We start from the raw sequence: 20,637 nt of genomic DNA, 5'->3' as shown, positions 1-20,637 counted from the left end.
TTTGGGTAGTTAAAAGCTTAATGAAATTTAGTTTGGGTATTTTTATGGAATTTTTAAAGTTTTATAATAACATATTATAAAGGAGTTATTGGTTGTTGTATTTTAATGGATTTGAAAATCCAAACTAAATCTAGTGTTATTGGTTCTATGATTTTCAAATCTGTATTAAAATCATGTGTTATTGGTTTAATGATTCATAAATTCTGTATCAAATTAAGTGTTATTCAATCGTACGGATTTACTAATATATATGATTTTATAATGGATTTGAATGGATTTGTTTGGATTTTTTAGTTAAAAATACAAAGACTCAAATCCGAGGAAAAACCTCCGGATTTACATATTTTACTTTGATTTATAAATACTATATGGATTTCTAAATCAATTAAAATATATAAACCAATAACACCCCGCATGAGAATGTAGAACAACTTTTCATTGTCTTGATTAAAACACTGAATCTAGCCACCTCGTATTTATTATACTTTACAAAACACAACGAGTAAATTCCAGCATTACTCTTTCATAGGTGTAGATTCAAATCCAGATATCGGAGGTGCAGTCTCCCCCAGGATATCTCATCTCGTGAGCAAGGGCAGGACCATCTGGTTCATCACCAAAGTCCACAAAGAAATCAGGGTTTATTGAGAGACCACCTCTCTCTGTATCAACATCAATCTGAATAATGTGTGATCCTTTGTCCATGAGCTCCGGGTAAAACTGACGATCCCAAGCACTGAAGAGCGAGTTCGTTGCATACAGTCTTTTCCCATCGAGGCTCTACTGGATCATCTGAGGTCCTCCTCTTAGAGATTTTCCCTGCAAACATCGACATATTAAAAGAAGAGGTTGGGGAGAAAGCATATAAAATGAAATCAAATGCTCCAAAGAAAAAATAATTCACTTTTTTGTGAGGGTACAACAAACCTTAATCTGAGGAACATCGAACTGGTAAGTGCTACCGTCTTCTCTTACAGCCTTAACAGGACTGCCGTTTTGTAGTAATCCTCCTACCCAAATTTGTCCGGTTAAGACAGGGTTCTTAGGGTCTTCGATGTTGTACTGGCGAATATCTCCATGAAGCCAGTTCACAAAGTAGAAAAACCGATCATCGAGGGAGATCAAGAAGTCAGTGATAAGCCCTGGCATTTCTGGAAGAATCCAGTTTTCTACTTTCAATGGTTTCACAGATATAACCACCTACAAAAATAATAATTCAAATAACAATAGATTGTATGTAACATGTTAATCATAAATTTGAAAGAAAAGAAAAGGAGGAAATGAAGATTATTTAGAAACTCTTCTTGCCTCATGGCTCCATGTGTCATCACTGTTCCTGAAAAATCTTATCATATTACTGGACAAAGCACTCCCAACATACCCTATATCTTTGGACGGATCATGCAAGAATCTAATCTGCAACAACCACATATCACACTAGATTATATTCCTTGGTAGAAAAATATATCACGTTTCATGTAACATGTTGAAGTAATGTTACTACCTCAAGAGGTAAGAGACCAGTATTACCAAGGTCAATAATCTGTTTCATTTCACCTTCTGGCCATTTATAAATATGTAAATGACTTCCATACAAGCCATCAGCAACATGCTGGAGATTAAAGCCTTTGGAGAATGATTTAGGTGCTCCCCAAGATGTGCTGATCATCGTATTGAACCGAGGTTGGTACCAGAAATCATACCCAAACATCGGACTATGCCCTGGTTTGTCCCACCTGCTTTTGACGTTAAAATCAGAGTCAAGAAGGAGAAACCCGTTTCCCTTTGCGTTTCCTTCTTTGTCACCAAGGCAAGAGACCAACATATCCCCCGTGGCAAGGCAATGAGACGTGTGTGGGAAGGCCAATCCGGCCTTCTCTAAAATCTCTTTAGGCTCTACAACTTTATACAAGGACGGGGCCTTTGGGTCTGTCTTTGTGTCAATGGCATAAATGCGACCAGATCTTCATCAAAACAAGAAAAAGAAAAAAAATATCTATTAGTTCATCATCTAGAGATGTGAGGCGGTTCAAACAAGGATCTAACATTAAGCCTGGTAATACGAGGAAACGTCTATCAGCAAAGGCATCACCATGACAAGAGCTACAAGAGTTCCAACCAGTGTGATGAAGCTCATCGCCTATATAAGGCATCTTCAGTCTATGAATGACGCTTGAATATGTTGGTGAGTTTGGATCCACATCTACCGTAGCCAAGTAGTCCGGCTTCTCTAGCCCCGTTCCTTTGCAACCCAGTTCAAAAAATGTCAAAAGTTATTTAAATACAGAGGAAACCACAATTAAAAGACACTAAACTTGTAATTAAGATAAACATGTTTTAATCTTTTTGGGCTGAAATGTGTACCGGAGTAGAGGGCGGTGACGTATATGAGCTTTTCCCGTGGACCGAACATGGCTGCGAGAGGGCTTGCGTAACCCGGACCGGACTTGCAACAACTTTTCCCTCCGCTATTGCTCCCCGCCGTCGCCAGTACAGTCCCTGTCGCCATCTTTCTATATGTTAGTGTGTGGAAGTTCTCAAGCTAGACGTCTCTGAGTAAAAAACGCAATCACTAGCACGCATGTGAACCTTATTAGTTTGAAGCTTTTGGTTGTATGCGAAATAAGGACGATATGACTTGTGTCGTTGTTACTACTATTTATGTCTGTATATAGAGCATGCCACACCAAACAAATAAAGACAAATCTTCTATATATTAAAAGAGAAATATTTTTAAGTTCTGACTTAAATTTTAGTATTGAAGTGTCAACACCACAATTCTCCTCACAACCCCTATTAGAATGGACCTACATTACTAGAGAAATCACATAAATGCTATAGTGAAGAGCCACCCGCTATACTTTTTATTGGATGCACCCATTTAATATACGGCCACTTATCATTTTTATTGTTATCAATTCTCAATTCTGTGCAATCCAGTTCAATCAAGATTAAATAAATCTACCTGTAAATTGTACATTTATAATTAGAATGCTCCTTCTTCTACTTATTCGCGTCAGTGCATTTAGTCCCTCCCACAACAGCCATAAGCTTGAACATGAGCTTTTTTTCAGTTACAAAACTGATCTATTCGGGTTCTGAAATTGATCCTGAATGATGAAGGAAGTCGCACGTCCTTAATGTTACGTTCTTTTGCTATCCTTTTTTTTGGGGTAAGAAGATTAAAATTGATCTTTCAATATTAAGCAATTAGAATTAAATTAATGAACAAAAATTATTAAAAATTATCAAAAATTTAAATAATAGAAAAATCCGAAAATATTTTATAAATATTTAAGTTTCAAATTTATAATACAATAAAAAAGAAGAAAAAAACTAGCTAGGGGTTGTGGAACTCCGTGAAGTACTCTTGACTACTCCTTCTCTCCATCTCCTCAGGGGTTGTGGAACTCTGGGAGGCGTCTGTGAGACTCTCTGAAAAGACTGAGAGACAGGAACTGTATCCGGAACCGAAGAACGGGGGCTGAAGAAGATGATGCGCATGAATACCAGGCACACTAAACAAGTCTCTGTAATGAAAGTGTAAGCTTGTTTTTCCTAACCATCAGAAAAAAAAAATTAGTTAGATTAATCAAGTAACATTTTAAATTCTTCTTTCTATAATCTACAAATTCCATAAACTTATCTAAGAATTCCTTAAGCTAACCACCTAATCAAACCCTAACTACCCTAAACTAACAACCTAAACTAAGAAAAAAAGAGGAAGTAGAGAGGACTACCTAGCTTGGAGAATGAGATGAAGACACTACAACATGAAGAGCGAGTTGGTTCGTGTATATATAGGAAATTAGATTTTCTCGTAAAACCCTCGTAAAATTACGAGTAATGACCCAGATCCCGCGCTTTCATTTTAGATTTTGTCGTAAATCCCACTAATATTACGAGGACTAAACCAGATCCTGCATTTACGTTTTACGAGAACTAAATGAGGACTCGTGTTTTTGGTTTACGAGGGCTTTACGACGAAATGGGTTACGTGGAATAAACCAGATCCCGTGTTTTCCCTTTACGACAAAATCTTTATATATTACGAGTAATTTACGACGAAACTTATTATGAGGAATCAACCAGATCCAGGATTATCTCTTTTACGATGAATCCCTAAAACCCAAAACCCGAAATCCCAAGTTCCTTAACTTATAAAATCTATACCCTCTAAACCCTCAATCCATAAATCCCTTAACATTTTTCCTAACCCCAAAATCAGTTTATAAATTTAACTTTCATAGTTAAACAAACCGAACACATGCATTAAGTCTGAAATTCATCATTTGATTTATATATGTAAAAAATTACATCATAATTCGGATACATCATTGACATTCAAGTCATCACTACAAACATCAACACTTTCATCAAACTCGTCTTCAACAGCTTCGTCCGTGGTATCATCGGAAAGATCTTCCTATTCACAATTATGCAGATTAATGAGAAGGATGTCATTAGTTTGTTGTTCAGGTTCATCGACTTCATCGATGTGTTCTTCTTGCAAAGGTGGTTCTTTTTCACCGATTATTCATCCACGAGGTGTAACTTTGATAACTGCTAACCAATTTATTCCAGAGTCTATCATCTCCGAAGGTAACCCAAGACTATAAACCAATTTCTGAATTTCATAATAAAAATCAGGTTACACGCTGTCTTCCGGCAAATACTCTTTAAACAAGTCTGCCCATGCATCCATGCAATTTTTAAGGTAGATTGTGATCAGTTTTAATATTCATCATTCTAACTACTAACGACAATTTAGAAAGACCTTCTCTACAACCACAGTAGATTGGCTGATTCGCAAAAGCTAACATTTCATAAAACATTTTTGCATCTATGTTAGGTTCTTATTTGTTAATTACTTGTTAATCTCGGTTACTCTATTTAAACATGCATCATCTTGTACATTGACTTACAACTAACGAGAAAGAAATTTTTGTCCTAACAAACTCAATATTGTAAGGGTGGCAGATTTGGTTAATCATGCAGGTTCAGTTCATGTATTTTGGGTTTTCGGATGTTCGAGTGCAGCGGTATATGGCCATTTTGGGTATAATAAGATTGGGTTCAGTTCAATTCAATTCAAATCCTCTCAAATTCATGATGGTTTGGATTTTTATTTGAAATACTCGTTATTTATCCAAAGTTACAGACAAACTCAAAATAAGAAAACAAAACAATATATAATATATAAACTTGAACATGTATGAACCAAGTTCAAAAACGTAGTTGGTATTTGATGTTATTAGTAGGCCTCGAATACTGAACTCATCCAGATTTTTTGGAGTATTAATTCTGGTTTGGGTAGAAATTTTTTGGATTCTAAGGATTTTTCAGATATTTTTGGGTATATAATCTAATTTAGATCGGTTCAGATTCAAGTTTTTCGGTTAGGGTTTGGATTTTGGACGCCGATTCTTTGCCCACTGTTATTTCATTAATTACCATATCCTAAATTTGGTGACTAAAATCTGATTGAATAAAGAGAAATTTGCCAAAATAGAATGGAAAAACCACTAGTAAAAATCTACCACATAGCCACTACAACTTCGTGGCTATAGAGCAGAAATTTGTGGCTACGAAGAAAAGAGCCACGCTTTTGGAAAGGAAATTTACCGTGGCTATAGCCTCGTGGCTGGAAAAAAAAGTGTGGCTAAACATGGCTAGTAGCCACGGTTTTACCACGCTGTTTTCGTGGCTTATATAGCCACGATAATAACATCAATAAATGTTGCTATACTTAGTGGCTATTATAGCCACGGTTTTACCACTAATTTAAAGTGGATATCGCAGCCACGGTTTTGCCACTACGTCTTAGTGGCTATATGAAGCCACTGTTTTTCACGTGGTATTCTTTAGGCACGTTAAAGCCATTGTCGTTATTGTGGCTATTTTATAGCCACTTTTTAAATGGTTTTCTTTTGATTAGTTTTAATTTTCCAATTTTAACATGTTATATTTCCATTCAAATATTAAAACATTGCACATTCAATGAAAACAGAAGTTACATATATATAAAAGAGTAGGTTCAACATTACTAAAACTTAGATAATTATACAAGGTAGAAGAGTTTTAAAGAGTTTAAGAAGACTCTACAAAAGACATAGTTAAAGAGTCTAAGAAGACTCTACCAAAAGACCAGCTAGAGTTTGATGAACCTTGTGACAAAAGAGAAGACAGGATGAACAATCTACTTCTAAATGCCATTGACAGGTCAAGGCTGAGTAGTTGGGGCTTGAGGCTGAGCAGAATTCTGTCCAGTAGGTGCTTGTTGGGGCCGAAGCGTTTGGAGGAGCTGATTGATTGCATCTCTTGTTGCTGCCAAGTCCTGCTTCATCTCAGACACGTTCTGCTTCACCTCAGTAACATCAGCAGTGACACTTTGGAGGCTTGTCTCAAGACCGCCCACACGCATCTCCAGCTCCAGGTTGCGGGCAAGACCATTAGGGACGCGTGAAGAAGATGCATACTCCCTGTATTGGGCACTGCCCAGTCCGTAAACATGCCCCCCTCTTACCCTTAGCATTCTGTGAGAGGAAAGGGAAAACAGTCAAAACCAACACCAACTTGAACATAACATAAAACAATTTACAGCTTAAAGTCAAGACTGTAAATAAACAGAACATAGCATAAGACATTGTAAACCACATTCTTAAGCAGCTCTAAGTCATATCTAATTCCACATACATATCAGAACATAAAACAATTAATAGAATTGAAATCTTAAGTAAACATACCTTCAGATAAGCTTTGTTTAACTTGAGGCGAGAAGGAGTAGATGATGCACTTGGACTCCAGGGTGATCCTTCAGTGTTAGAGAGCTGTGTGGCTTCCATCTCTGCTTGAGTAACCAGCTCTTCAGCACGATAGTCCAAAAAAGTCCCATCTGGTCGGGTGTGTGTCGCCCTGAATAGGTCAGTGTATGATGGCCGTTCATTAGTACCAGACGCAACCATCTGCAAAAAAGTAACATATTTTACAACAGATTAGAAAAAGAACAACATTTAAAAGTATAGACATGGAAAGATACCATGTTATACTCTATCATTGCAAAAGACCTAGGTCCTACATTATGCTTGTGGCAACCTTTACCCACAGTATCAGACTTGCGAGATTTTGCAGCCTTTTTTGCTCTTTTTTTTAGTTGCATTGGTCGCCAATTCTCCAGCAGGAGTGTCCAGTCAGCATCATTGATATAATTTGGCTTCTTGTGTTGCCTCTTCTTCTTGCTTATCCTTTCACCATTGGTTGTCCATGTTTCTTTCTTCCATAGACCGTAGACCAAGTCATTAAACTCAGAGTCCCAATAGAAATTTTGCTCAAAACAGTAAGTGATTTAAAAACATGTAAGCGGCATATACAATGTACACTAGTCGCTTACCATAAACTTTTGCCACCATGATTCCCTCCTTTCATCAGGAACCTTCCTCCAACTCTCCAAGGCCCCATGTAGTATACTTGCCAAGTTGCTCGGATGAAAGAGTTGACAGATGGGTCAATACAAAACCTAAAATGATAACAAACATCAGTAACTGAAACAATACAATCACAAAACAATCCTAAAAAATAAACTATCATAAGTAACAATCCTAAACAGAAAATATCCTAAGCAATCACAGCCATAATTCAAATAACAGAAACAATCCTATCTAAGAAAGAGATGGAGACCAAATATAATCTTACCGTAAAGCTCCGTTGATTTTATTTGGATGGAGATGGGGCTGTGATAGCCTAGCAGGTGAATTGAGCATGGCATTGAAGGTCATTTACGAGTAGCTATTGGAACGAGAAGAGGAAACAGCATGGTTCAAATTAAAGCCGGTCCAGTAGCACCAGGAGGCATAGGAGGAGGCGCAGCAGTTGTCCCAGGTACTCTTGTTGAGTTCATCGGTTCACAACCAAAGAAAAAGAACCATTAGTTAGAATCTTATACAATCGAAATAAGAAAGACAGAGAAAAAAAAATAAGAGAGACAGAGACAAAACCGAAATAAGAGAGACAGAGACAAACTAAGAAACAGAGACAACTCTAAGACAGATACAACCGAGAGAAATCGAAACCCTAAGGAACAAATAGACAGTAACAACCGAAAGAAATCGAAACCCTAAATCAGAAACAAAAACTAAACATGCAATAAGAACATTCAAGTGACATAGATTGAAACCGCTAAATCGAAACACTAAGGAAATAAAATACGCAATAAAAAAAAAATTAATCGAAACCCTAAATCGAAATGAGACGTTTCTCGGAAGAAGATATAGAGGGTTACCTTGAGAGATGTGAGAAGGGAACGAGAGCCGTCGCGGCTTGGAATCGGAGACGGTGAGGCTTCAAATCGGAGATGGAGAGGCTTCGAATCGGAGAGGACGAGTGTTTTCGTCGGTGGCGACTCGCGAGAGAGTTTGTGTTTTTGTCTAAATGTTGAGAAGAAAGGGGAAAACCGATATTAAAACCCTTTCAGAAAAGCCACGAAAAAACCGTAGCAAACCGTGGCTGCATTTTAATAATAACCGCAAATGTAAAACAATTGGAGCCAAAACCAAATAAATTAGAGCCAAACCGAATGATTGGAGCAAGACAGAATGGAAAGTTATAGAAGAAGAAACTGAAATGGAGGAAGCCGAAAAAGAGGATATAGAGTCAGAAGCTAATGAGGATTGTTGATGATACTGATGTTGTAGCAGACGTGGAGTCCTCTTCGGTTAGTGTTGCAGGAAAAGGCAAGAGAAAGATTCATGATGAAAGAGCCAAGACAAGAAAGAAGAAGTTGATATGTCAGCGACCTGCAGCAAAAATAAACGACTCTTGATCTTGAAACTCCGAGTTTCATTGAGGGTCTCATATACACATCTGTCACTTCCTTGGGGATAGACTCAGTACGCAAATGGAGAAGATGGAGAATGGTTTTACAAAGAGGAGAGGAAAGATGGAGAATGAGGTTTCACAGCTCAGGGAAGCTTTCACTTTGAGTGGTGAAGCAAGTGATCCTAGCAAAGTCGAACAAGCTCCACATAAGAGAAAAGCTGATCAAGCTCCAGCAAAGAAAAAAGTCGATCAAGCTCCAGCAAAGAAAAATTTACTACCTACGAGAAAGTGTAGAACTTGATGTATTTGGAACTAGGATGCTTGAGTTAGGCTACTGGAGCTAGGCTGTACTTGGAACTTCTCATTTTCATTGTGTAATAATATGTAACAGTTTTAGAATTGTATTATGCAATGGGAAAAGTTTGTGTAATAGGTTTGTGTATTATGTACGGGATGTGTAATAGGCTTGAATGTTTGTGTAATGGAAACAATGTGAATGTAATATTTTGTTGGTGTTATGATTGCATGTTATATGGTTCTTGTTGCTTATATGTTTTTTCTGTTTTTAATGAATAGGATGAGAAAAAGATTGAAATAGAAACTAATGATTTTGATTTTCGATTGAGTACACAAGAATTGAAGGATCTGTCCCAAGATAAATTTAAGGTTATGATCCTTCTTAAGTTAAAGTAAAAAGCACAAGGAAATCTAGACCCTTCAACATGTCCACACTTCAGTTACATGATGAGCAAATAGAGCCGGAGAAGCAGAACCAGATTCTACATTGGTTTTTGTGTGTGACGAGGATTAGGACAAAGTAAGAAAATGGTCAACTTCCCCCACGCAAGTAAACTCTCATTCTTCTATCATGTATAGGTTTTTTTAAAGAAAAGGGATTATTTATTAGCTTGTATCATTGGTCTCAGTTTCAAAGGTCTACCGATTGGACCTACTGTTTTTGATTTTGAGGTTGCTAATCGTCTTATGGATCCACCATTTGAGTGGCTTCATAACTTGGTTAACCTTAGATACTATTAATTTCCATTTGTGTTTTACATACATTTTTTATGCTAACATCATCAAAATATGCAGGAGATTGACGCCATAATGTACTTATTCCAAGAGAGAACAACTCTGAAACGAAAGAAACCTCATTGTGTCGCTTTCGTGACGGTCGTTTTCACCAATATGATTAAAATGGAGTACACGAGTTTCTTCGTGGGTAAAAGAAAGTACACGCTTCATAATTTTTTGCTGAAGTACGGTAAAGGGATCGTTCCACCACATGGAAGGACACAAGAGATATGGAATTTAGATTTGGATCGGTTGTATGTCCCTATCCATGTCAGTGGGAATCATTAGATCGCTTAGTGCATCAGTTTCGTAACCAGGAGCATTGATGTGTTTGACTGCTCGGGTATAAAAAGGTACAAGGAGTTGGATGCGTTATCAAAACTTGTTCCTCGTATTGTCAAGGCAGTTCAGGTAAGATACCGAAGGATTTCGATGTCACTGCATATAGTGTTTCTTATGTCCCTGTGGGGAAACTGAATAAAAGTGCATTAGATTGTGGTGTTTATGCACTTAAGTTCATTTAGTGCCATTTTCTTGGATTTGAGTTGTCCTTGGTGAATGATGATAACTTCAAACAAGCTCGCCACATATAGTTTTGTGGGATATTTGGGAAGCAGCTAATGACTCGGAATTGGTTGATAGGATGCCAAAGTATGTACTTCTAGAGTGTCTTGTTTCTTCGGTTGTAGAGGAGATTCTGTGAGAATTCTTGGTCAAATGTATAACTTTGGCTTTTATTCTGATTTATAGGAACAAGAATGCTTGAATGCTTAATCTAATGTATAACTTTTTGTTTTTATTCTGATTTTATGAACAAAAAATAAATTTATGAATGATACACAACTTCTGTAACTTTATGCTTAAAAATGTGTTTAATCAGACCTAAACAAACCCTATATGAGACCATAAACAAACCATAACATAAACCCTAAACATGCCCTAAATGAGACCTAAACCCTATTTGAGACCCTAAACATACCCTAAACGAGACCATAAACTAGACAAATAGAATACCTAAGGTGAAACAACACTAAACACAATCTTTTAAACTAGTAATAAAACCTTTGTGTCTCATATATATTAAAACCCCTTTTGTCTTCAGCCACAAACAAATACACGACCCTTATGTTCGTTGAAACACAATACTTTAAACTATGTTTCTCATACACACCATTTTTGGATCAATGTCAGCCACAAACCCGACCCAATTGAGATCCAACATTAACCTAATAGCTGATATTTATAAGACCAAAATCTCCGATAGCCACCATTTTTCTGAATCGTCTTTTCTCTGAAACTTCCAAACTCTTTTCTCTCAAGCATGGCGACGCACAAGCAATTCTATGAAGGAGTTCCTTCTACATGCCGGTGTGGGAAAAGAGTTGTAATATTCTTTGCAAAAACCGATGAGAACTCTTACAAAAGATTCTATAGATGCGAAATTGGGTTACATGTTATCGATTTTGTCCAATTCGTTTGTTCATAGTTTCGATTTGCTATCCCTTTCTTTTGCCATGTATTCGATTTATTTTTCACATTGTTTTTCCATAGTCTCGATTTGTTTTGATTTTCATTTGAGTTTTTATGTAGCGAAAGCAGGAAAACCATTTATTAAGTGGGTCGATGAAGTTTTGCTTGATGAGATTCGAAGGGTAGAGGCTGAGTAAGGGAGAATTGCAGAATAGATTGAAGACCTGAAAAGAGTTTGAAAAAGACAGTGGATGAAGAAGTTAGGAAACAGAAAAATTCCCTTAAAGTAGGTCGTTTATGAAGCATTCTATGGTTTTTTGGAAAATTAAGAAGCCAAGAACGAATAAAATTACTCTATTGGTTCTTAGTATTTTGTTTTTACAATGAATATGACAATTTTCTGGTTCTTAGTGATTTGTTAATACAATGAATATGACGATTTTCTGGTTCTTAGTGTTTTGTTCTTACTATGAATAAGTCGATTTTGTGGTTCTTAGAGTTTTGTTCATACTATGTTGTCTAAGAAACTGAAAACATCATTGCAAAAAACATACAAAACATACATGATAGCAACGTATAACAATGAAACTGAAAATAACCTTCAAAGATTTTAGAACCAAAAAGCATATGAAAATGATAGCAATGTATAACAATAAAACTGAAAACATAGTTGAAAGTTTTTAGAAGTAAAAACCAAACAAAACATGATAACAATGCACTACTTGCACTACTTGCACTTTGAAATAAGTTGGCCATTACCACCACTTGCACACAAGAACTTGAATCCTGTAACACAAAAAAAAAACATGCATGAAACACAAATAAATCGAGCATGAAACAAAATAAATTAACTGGCTATATAAGCTGTCCTTTACCATTTGTGACTGACTATATTGTTATTTCACAAGTTTCTCTGTTGTGCCCACTAATACCACATCGACTACACTTGCGAAGCTGCCTCTTTTGTGATGTTTGCAATGACCAAATTTGGCCTTCAACAGTTTTATATCTGCGTTTTATTTCCCTTCCAACTGATCTTCTTGTGTCAGGTGGTATCACTTTGACTTTCTTAACATTTTCTGGTGTAGACGAAACATCCTTAGGAAAATCAATAGGATTTATGATTTCCTGATAAGCTTCTTTTCATGATCAAGTCGTGTACCCCAAATCAGTCAATGTGTGTGGCTCTTTACTAACATGAAAATTAGCTTTAATTGCGTGCATACAAGGGATCTTCATCAGGTCGTACTTTCCACATGAGCAAGTCTGTATACCCAAATCAACTAAGAAGTCAATTTTATCACCTCTAACAAGCAATCGACCATCATTGACAGGGTAAACTGAAAATGTTTTGCCTTTCTGGGTTCTCCTATCAATCTTTTTCTCCACATCTTTGGTTAGGAGATGTTTATGCTTTGAAATCAGTTACTTACGCTTACAAAGCAATTGTGTCAACATTTCCTTGACACTGTCCAACAAATGAATGACTGGATGCTCTCTCGGTGAACCAAAGTAGAGTTGATAGATTCAGCATGATTGGTTTTCCTGATGTCATATTTGTATCCAGGGAATTGACATCTAGCACATTTTTGCGCATCAGCCTCCCTTAGGTAATTTTCAATTGCCAGACTGATATTACCGAAATATCACATTTCTGTCATTCTAATACGATGAATGTGTACTTGGATTAGCTTCTCTCAGCATGTGCAAGTATTTCGGTATTTTTCCATAACTTCTCTTTGGAATACCTCTAACTGCATTGACCGCGAATTCACGTGCATCCCATGCTAAAGAATATGTGATCTTACATCCATGATCCATACGCATATTTTGTATTATATCATTAGATTTTTGCCCTTCCTTGACGCCTTCATACTTATGTATAATCAGATAGACTAAAGTTTTGACTGAAGCAGTCTTACCCCCTTTGGTTTTACTTGAAAGTGCACATGTATGTTCACCGACATACTTTTTGATAATGAAATATGTAGAATCCCTCAAACACTCTGCTCGAACACCCCAAATGCATGCATTATCAGCGCATCTAATATACCAAAGTTCTCTATCCGATTTGATAACCTGGTAGTCAAAGTTATGCTTCATTGCACATATCTCGAAAGTCGCCTTCAACAAAGTTTTGTTCTGAAAAATTTGTCTCTTCTTAACATCTTCAAGCATAGAAAACTTTAACATATTGTTTCTATTCTCTTTTCCATAGATCTTGGTATCAGCATCATAGGCATCCCCATCAACTTTGACTTGTTTCATCTTTTCTTTCTTCTTCACACTTTGCATCTCACCAAAAACATTAGCTGGTTCTTCTCCTCAGTAAAACGAGTTTCTCCCTCTTCAGCAGTACTTGAATCTGTTGGCGACTTGTTAAGATCAAAGTCTGCTTCATTCAGATTTTCAGCTTTGACTTTATATGTTACACACAATTGAGTAGAGACATTCTTTTTTAACAAAACATACAAAATTCTTAAGATGTCGATTGTTGCAATGATCACAGGCAGACATGTTGATTTATTGATCAACTCAGTAGGTAGATAACTCAACTCCAGATCGGCCAAGTTATCTTCTTCCATACGAAAATCCTCCAAAACCATTCTATTTAATACTCTAAGGTAGAACTCGACTTCAATAACAGTAACCTACCCCGTTTCTCATCAGCCGAAAAAACTCTGCCCATTTTTGCACATAATTCCCATACACCACATGTCGTATAATTATGCATCATAGAAATAAAGTTTGTGCAAATCACAAGAAAAACTAAGGAGAAATCATGGTCTGATGAAAAAAAAGAAGGTTAAATCGATTTTATTTTTATTTTTTGACAAGGAAATCAGCCTCTACACGTTTTAGGATAGTTAGAAGATTACAAATATTTTTAAAATACTTTCATAACTGAACTTCCAAAATTTTTAAAAATCAGGTTTTCTTATCCGTAGAACCTATTTCACTGCATAGAAACCATACAACAATTCTATAAACAGATTCTACTATATGTAGTCTTTTAAATTGTGTGTAGATTTTGTATTCCTAAAATTTTAGAATTGCTCATAAAAGTAGATTTTGTATTCCTAAAATTTTAGAATTGCTCATAAAAGTAGAAGTTGCATTAAGAAAAAAATGTAGCTACATTTACTATGCATAGACTTCTCATTCTTCATATTTAGAATTTTATTTAAAAATAAAATATTAGTTATTAGAGAAATTATATTAACTTGTTTAACCTGGAATTTGATTTCTACCAAGCAATTTTTCATAGAATACGAAATCTATTTTTCATAGAACATAATTTAAAATTTTAATTTAAAAAGTTTTTTCAGTCCAAAAAAAATATCAGTTTGTGTATATGGGTTCATCAATTTTTTTATTTTTTCTAATTTTTTTATTCATAAAATTATTTATTTCATTAAGTTTGAAAAATAAATAAAAAGGTAAAATAGAGAAAAAAAATGGATAAAAAAATGTTTTATAGCAAAAGGACAAAGATGCTATTTTCATTATATTTTGGCAAATTTCTCATGAATGCACGTTACTATACGCTGGTGAAGTTGCGAATCGATTAAACAAAACTCTTTTGTTTTTTGTTTTTTTTTTTTGAGAAAATCACACATTTGTTGTTATCAAACAATATCCGTTTGACATCTCAAATTTACAAAATGACCGTTTGTTTCGAAGTCTTCATTGGTTGGTTTTTAAATATAGAAATAATACAAAAATTTACCATCTTTTAATTGTTTAATTGTTAATTTATTTGCTGATTCTTAATAGAGTACGCTTCTATTTTTATAATTACATCAACAAAGGAAGAAGATTAATCAAACTGTAGTTAATTGTAAAGTTGATTAATCTCGTCTTTGTACTTAGCCACGACCTTGTCCCTTCTAATCTTCATCGTTGGTGTCATTAAGCCATTGTCTATCTGCAATGTTGTGTCATAAAACAGAAATCTTAGTATGGTTTCGATTTTTCTGGTCGTAAATAAAGCCAAAGAATCTATAAGAACAGTTTAAGATATATAATTACCGTGAAGGGCTCATCCACGATCAAGACTGGTCCGACTTGGAACGAGCATTCTGATGTCCTGCAACATTGTTCAAACAGACTAAATGTAAGATCAATTACTTTTAACCTGAAGTTAAAAAGTGATGTTTTGGTTTTACCATTTCCTCAGTTCTTGGTAAACTAAGCTCTTTAATTTTTCGCTGCTAAGTTGGGATGTTTCAGGATCTAGCTTTTCTGCTTCCTCTTTGTTTGGCATTATGATAGCTCCAAGGCGTCGTTGATCCTGTGAATGAGATGCTTGTTATTAAATAGCAGCTACTAAGATCTTTGTAATTCTCTTTAAAGAGAGTTTAAGCACCTGTCCAATAACCACGATTTGATCTATCAATCTGCTTCTCATGGCAGCTTCTTCAATCTCTAATGGTTCCACGTTTTCACCTATCAATAATCCATTTTGTGTTTCAGTTACTGCATTTAAACATGTTTGTGCATTCGGAATATACCTGTGGAGAGAACAATTGTGTCTTTGGCACGGCCTTCAAGAACGATGAGACCTCCACAGCGGCGACTCCTTCCCGTTGAGTGATGAGGAGCGATCCAGCCCATATCTCCTGTGTTGAACCATCCACTTTCATTTAGAACTTGCTTTGTGGTTGTTGGATTCTGATGCCACACATAAATTCAGAAATACGAGTTAAAATAAGGTTTAATCATTCAGGCAAAATCACTTACATAATAATCATACAATAGATACCTTATAATAACCTTTCATAATCTGTGGGCCTCTGACTTTGACAATGCCCTTTGAACCAGGAGGGAGAACAGTATTAGTCTCAGGATCTACAATTTTGAACTCTGTACCATGCATTGGATATCCAGCTGAGCCAATAACCTTCATAAGAAAACAAAAAGACAAAACAAATTACAATATTAAGTCGAAGAAAAAGGCAAATGATTAATCATAATGCCATGACAGTTAAGAGCTTGTAATGCCATACAAGGAAAAACAAACCAAACCAAAAAGAGTTGGAAGCTCAGTGGAAAGAGATAGAATCAACTATAGCTCGTCAAGTTAGGTGTTAAGCTTTCCTTTGAAATTAATCAGTGGTGGGTTCAAAACTAAATTACAAAACGGATGCAGGAATGACTTACGTTACAGCTAAGCGTCCGTGCACAGATAACCGGGGATGTCTCTGTCAAACCATAACCATTTTGTAGAATCACACCGATGGCCTGCAAGGAAATTGAAACCAAGTCTTTTTACATGTTCAAAAGAAATTGATCTTAAGTTTTCCAAGAGAAATCACAGATGGGTTAACCTCAAAAAACTTGTCAATGTGAATGGGTAAACTACCACCTCCGCTGATACCAGCCTGTAGAAACCAAAATCAAATCAGTATTAACTAGAAATATTTTTGGTATAAAAAATCTAACAAACAGAAGAGAAGAATATAGAAAGTTGTGTACTACCTTTGATATCCCAATAGAGGCATGGATTTTCTTGTAGATTAGTATTTTGGCCAACATATGTAATGGCCACAATAAAGCAGCAACTACTCTCGCCCGCAACCAATCAACCAAAGAGACAATATACATTGGAGGCTTTTGCTCTTTTGTCAGACACATACCCTGTAAACCGAACCAAATACCATATCAGGACTTCAGGCATCACAAAAAGGGATTAACCCAAAAAAACTCCTAAGACAATCTTCACGGTAAAGAACAAATGTTAAGAGGGCATCATATGTGTCATGAAAACCTCATAAATTCGCTTCATCTCCATATATGCGAGACTGATTTTGATCAGTGTAAGTGCTAGATATTTACGGGCAGCTGAACTTGTGGAAATCTGCTTTTGAATACCACTGCAGTGCTCAAAGAAAAGAGAGGAAAATGATGTTTAACAACCATCTCATGTTAAGAAATAATTAACTACAAGAACCTTAAGCCATGAGAAACAGAATTAAGACTTATTAATACAAATGCATATCGAGCCTCTGTATTTATACAATCCATCATTAAGATAATATGACTGTTCAAACTGTTAACGTGAAAAGTGACAAACCTGTAAAGTGTCTCATATACCAAAGGAACGGATATAAGATAGTGTGGTTGATACCGCTTTAGATCTTCCTATACCACACCAAAAAAACGAATTAAACCCAAAAGGAGCAACGTCGAATGATATACTTAAATCCTTCATCAGTTGAAATTTTCATGGCACAATGATATGAGTATTCAGAATATTTTCTTCCCATTGATAAAATATTAAAACAACTGAAGCATCACATTAGTAGGGAACCAACAAACCTTGACATACGTACAATGATTGCAAAAATACTGATTGTATGAAAATGGAGGATGAGAATTACCTTTAAGAATCTTATAGACGTATACATTTGCTCAACTCCACATGTGAATATGAAGTATTCGCAAGCACGTTCGTAGGCATGCCATGAAGGCAACATGCTTAGAAATCTATCGCCAGCTTCAGCAGGTACATATGCAGATAAATGTTTTATCTGGAAAGTGTTTAATAAAACAATTAATAAGCTCAAACCTATTCTTGATGCACCAAATAAACGCTTGCAAAGAAGTATTGTGCCTATTAGCTTGAACCTGGTGTAAGAGATTCCGATGTGTAAGCATAACGCCTTTGGGATTCCCGGTGGTACCACTGGTATACATAATCGCGGCTGTGTCATCTGGATTGATGGATTTCCCTACAGAGTAATTCATTTATTAGCATCGGGATAATCTTTTAAGGGCAAAAAACATAGATCCTCAACGTACTTGTATCGTTAGATCCTGCACGTTTCTCCTGTCCTAGGTTTTTAATGTCTGTGTAGCTGTAAACTGGAATCTGCATCCCCTGTGTAACCAATGATGACTTCTCACCCCAGAGAAGTATCAGAAACCTCAGAGACACTTTGGATGTAAATGTATCAGCGATGCGGTTGAAAAACTCAGGATTGTCCACAACAAGAGCTACACTGCAAAATACAAATCACTTGAAATTCTTGATCTCTGTTGACTCTGTATCGCAAACAAATCTTCAGCCGATAAATGAAGCGACACATTATGATCAAAGATCTAATAGGAGCTCAGATGGAATAAGATAAATGAGAAAACAAGACGATGTTTAACTAGAAACTACGCCTAATCTGAAAATTAATTCCTAAACAGGAACCAAAACTTGTCAATCATTAAGAAACCTTAAACTCAGAAGCATCATTGGAGACATCTGAAGATATAGAACAGAAACTGATTCATACAAACAAGATAAGAAGAGGATGATACAAAACCAGGTTAGAATATTATGATAGCATACATACCTTTCAGAATGTTGGTATATCTGCAGTAATTCTTCAACAGAGGACCTAGATCCTCTGACAACATTGACTGCTCCTGTAGACATTATACCTGACACCAAGTGATAAACAGTACGTTAGGAAAAGAAGGAGAAATGAAAGAGCAGTGAACATTAGAACTACTGCACCAAGAAGGGAACCTAAAATAGCTAAAGCAAAGCTAGCACTGTCAGCCTATCACAAACTTAAAATTTCTACAAGACTTGCTTCTTTGGACAAGGAATTTGAACTACAGGAGAGTGCATTTCAGTTAAAACCAATCTCCCTAATAATTCATGCTCTTCCTGACTACAGCTCGCATACCTTGATCTGAGACAAGCCATCTACAGGAATTATCAGCAAAAAGTGCAATCTTCTCATCTGCTTTCACTCCAACAGCTCGTAATCCCTCAGCAAAGTCCAGAATCTCTTGTTCCAACTGAAAAATGAAGCAAACAAGGTGAATGAACTCCGTTGCTCGCTCACCAAGGACTTAAACATCTACAGCGACAATAGACATATACCTGGTTGTATGTCAATTTCAAAGGTGGGTCATGGTAAGGATCTACAAGTGCAATTTTATCCCCATACTTTTCTGCAGAAGATCTCCAGATATCTGGGACAGCCTTCCATTCACTATAGCTTAAAGCAGCATCTCCTCCTGACGATGAAGAGCTTTCAATGATTGGCGTCACGTCCTTTCCCTGAATCATACATACCCGAAAAATTGATGTTACCATGAACCTTGGTGCAGATAGACAAACACACAAATTTGAAAAGTATTGAGGGTCAAAACTCTTGGTTTTAGTGAGCAAAGAGCATCATTTCAGATACCAGAGATGGATAAAACCCAAAGAATCAAGAAAAGCTACACAACTTTATGCATCAAACCAAAAATATACAATTTGAAAAGACTTCTCAACCACTAGATTTGTAATGATTAACACAATTAAAATTATTTTTGTTCTCGATCAGTATTATTTATCAATTCCCAAAAGATGCCCAAAAGCGAAATTACATAACCCAAAACTCACCTTGGACACGCAGTGAATCCGAAATCTCCGGAACGAAGGAACTCGAACACGAGGACCCGAAATCAATCTGAACCGGAGATCATGAAAGTCACGGGAAGAAGAGCCGTACGAGAGAAGCATCGAAGGTCCCAAGGAAGTCGACGTCATCGCTGATGCGCGAATCAACGGGGAGGAGGAAGAGATGAAGAAGGAGCAATCAGGTTTCAGATGAAGTGGCATTTGCACATAGAAGATGGGGGGACCTCTCACAGAAGAAGAAACAAAACAGAGATAGAGAGAGAGAGATCTCGAAGCAGCAGGTAAGGACACTAAGTGAGGCTAACATATCGTTTTCGTCATTACATTACAGTGGAGGAGATTAAGAAAGATCATAGATCATGTCTGCTCTCAGTGGAGGAGATTTGTTTTTCATTTGTCAACCTGTGGAGAGGAGATTTTACTCATTCCATTTTCTTCCTAATTGAGTTTTATTATACTTTTCTGTGTGTTTATTTCTTTAAACATTTTTTGTTTGCTTGCATCCCTATAAAACTTACTTTGCTGTTATTCAATGCAATCACATGACATGTTACTCCACATACGCTTCACTATTTTATTTCTTACGATTTGTTTTGGTGATCAGATTCTTATGATCAAATCATGTTTTTGTGGATGATCATTGCTTCAAAAATATGTATATATTTTTTTAAAAAAACTTGCTTTATGAAAACATGTAAACAATTATGAATTAGAAATAATCAGTTTTAAGTTTTTGTCGCAAAAATAGTTTTCAATGAAAAAAATGACCAAAATGAATATTTTTAAAAGGTACCCTAGGTAAAAATACATAAATAGTATAAAGAAAATTAAAATTAGTATAAATGCTTGTACACAATCTAGATTAT

At 36.1% G+C, this 20,637-nt stretch overlaps 2 protein-coding genes and 1 long non-coding RNA gene across 3 annotated transcripts; all 3 read right to left on the bottom strand.

The window, feature by feature from the left end:
- Positions 1–381: 381 nt before the first annotated feature.
- LOC106390778 (selenium-binding protein 2-like) lies at positions 382–2,628 on the bottom strand. The gene is made up of 6 exons (XM_013831312.3): positions 2,365–2,628; positions 2,047–2,242; positions 1,505–1,964; positions 1,309–1,416; positions 928–1,200; positions 382–819 (listed from the first exon to the last, which is right to left on the bottom strand). The coding sequence occupies exons 1-6, from the start codon at positions 2,507–2,509 to the stop codon at positions 781–783; spliced, it is 1,221 nt and encodes a 406-aa protein (XP_013686766.2). The 5' UTR covers positions 2,510–2,628; the 3' UTR covers positions 382–780.
- A 3,379-nt stretch (positions 2,629–6,007) lies between these two features.
- On the bottom strand, positions 6,008–10,043 carry LOC125585345. Its single transcript, XR_007322271.1, has 4 exons — positions 8,279–10,043; positions 7,693–7,883; positions 6,747–7,516; positions 6,008–6,536 (listed from the first exon to the last, which is right to left on the bottom strand). It is a non-coding gene; the product is annotated as an uncharacterized LOC125585345 (long non-coding RNA).
- A 5,049-nt stretch (positions 10,044–15,092) lies between these two features.
- On the bottom strand, positions 15,093–19,920 carry LOC106390775 (long-chain-fatty-acid--[acyl-carrier-protein] ligase AEE15, chloroplastic-like). The gene is made up of 18 exons (NM_001316286.1): positions 19,754–19,920; positions 19,244–19,423; positions 19,044–19,158; positions 18,705–18,792; positions 18,163–18,362; positions 17,989–18,092; positions 17,742–17,891; positions 17,435–17,502; positions 17,129–17,234; positions 16,840–16,998; positions 16,689–16,742; positions 16,522–16,602; positions 16,124–16,261; positions 15,873–16,032; positions 15,728–15,807; positions 15,528–15,652; positions 15,391–15,448; positions 15,093–15,286 (listed from the first exon to the last, which is right to left on the bottom strand). The coding sequence occupies exons 1-18, from the start codon at positions 19,898–19,900 to the stop codon at positions 15,194–15,196; spliced, it is 2,106 nt and encodes a 701-aa protein (NP_001303215.1). The 5' UTR covers positions 19,901–19,920; the 3' UTR covers positions 15,093–15,193.
- Between the last annotated feature and the right edge of the window lie 717 nt (positions 19,921–20,637).

This window comes from Brassica napus, chromosome C4 (assembly GCF_020379485.1).
Source record: "Brassica napus cultivar Da-Ae chromosome C4, Da-Ae, whole genome shotgun sequence".
Taxonomy (NCBI): Eukaryota; Viridiplantae; Streptophyta; class Magnoliopsida; order Brassicales; family Brassicaceae; genus Brassica; species Brassica napus.
Note: the sequence above shows the minus strand (reverse complement) of the source record. Positions and strands in the feature narration are given on the sequence as shown.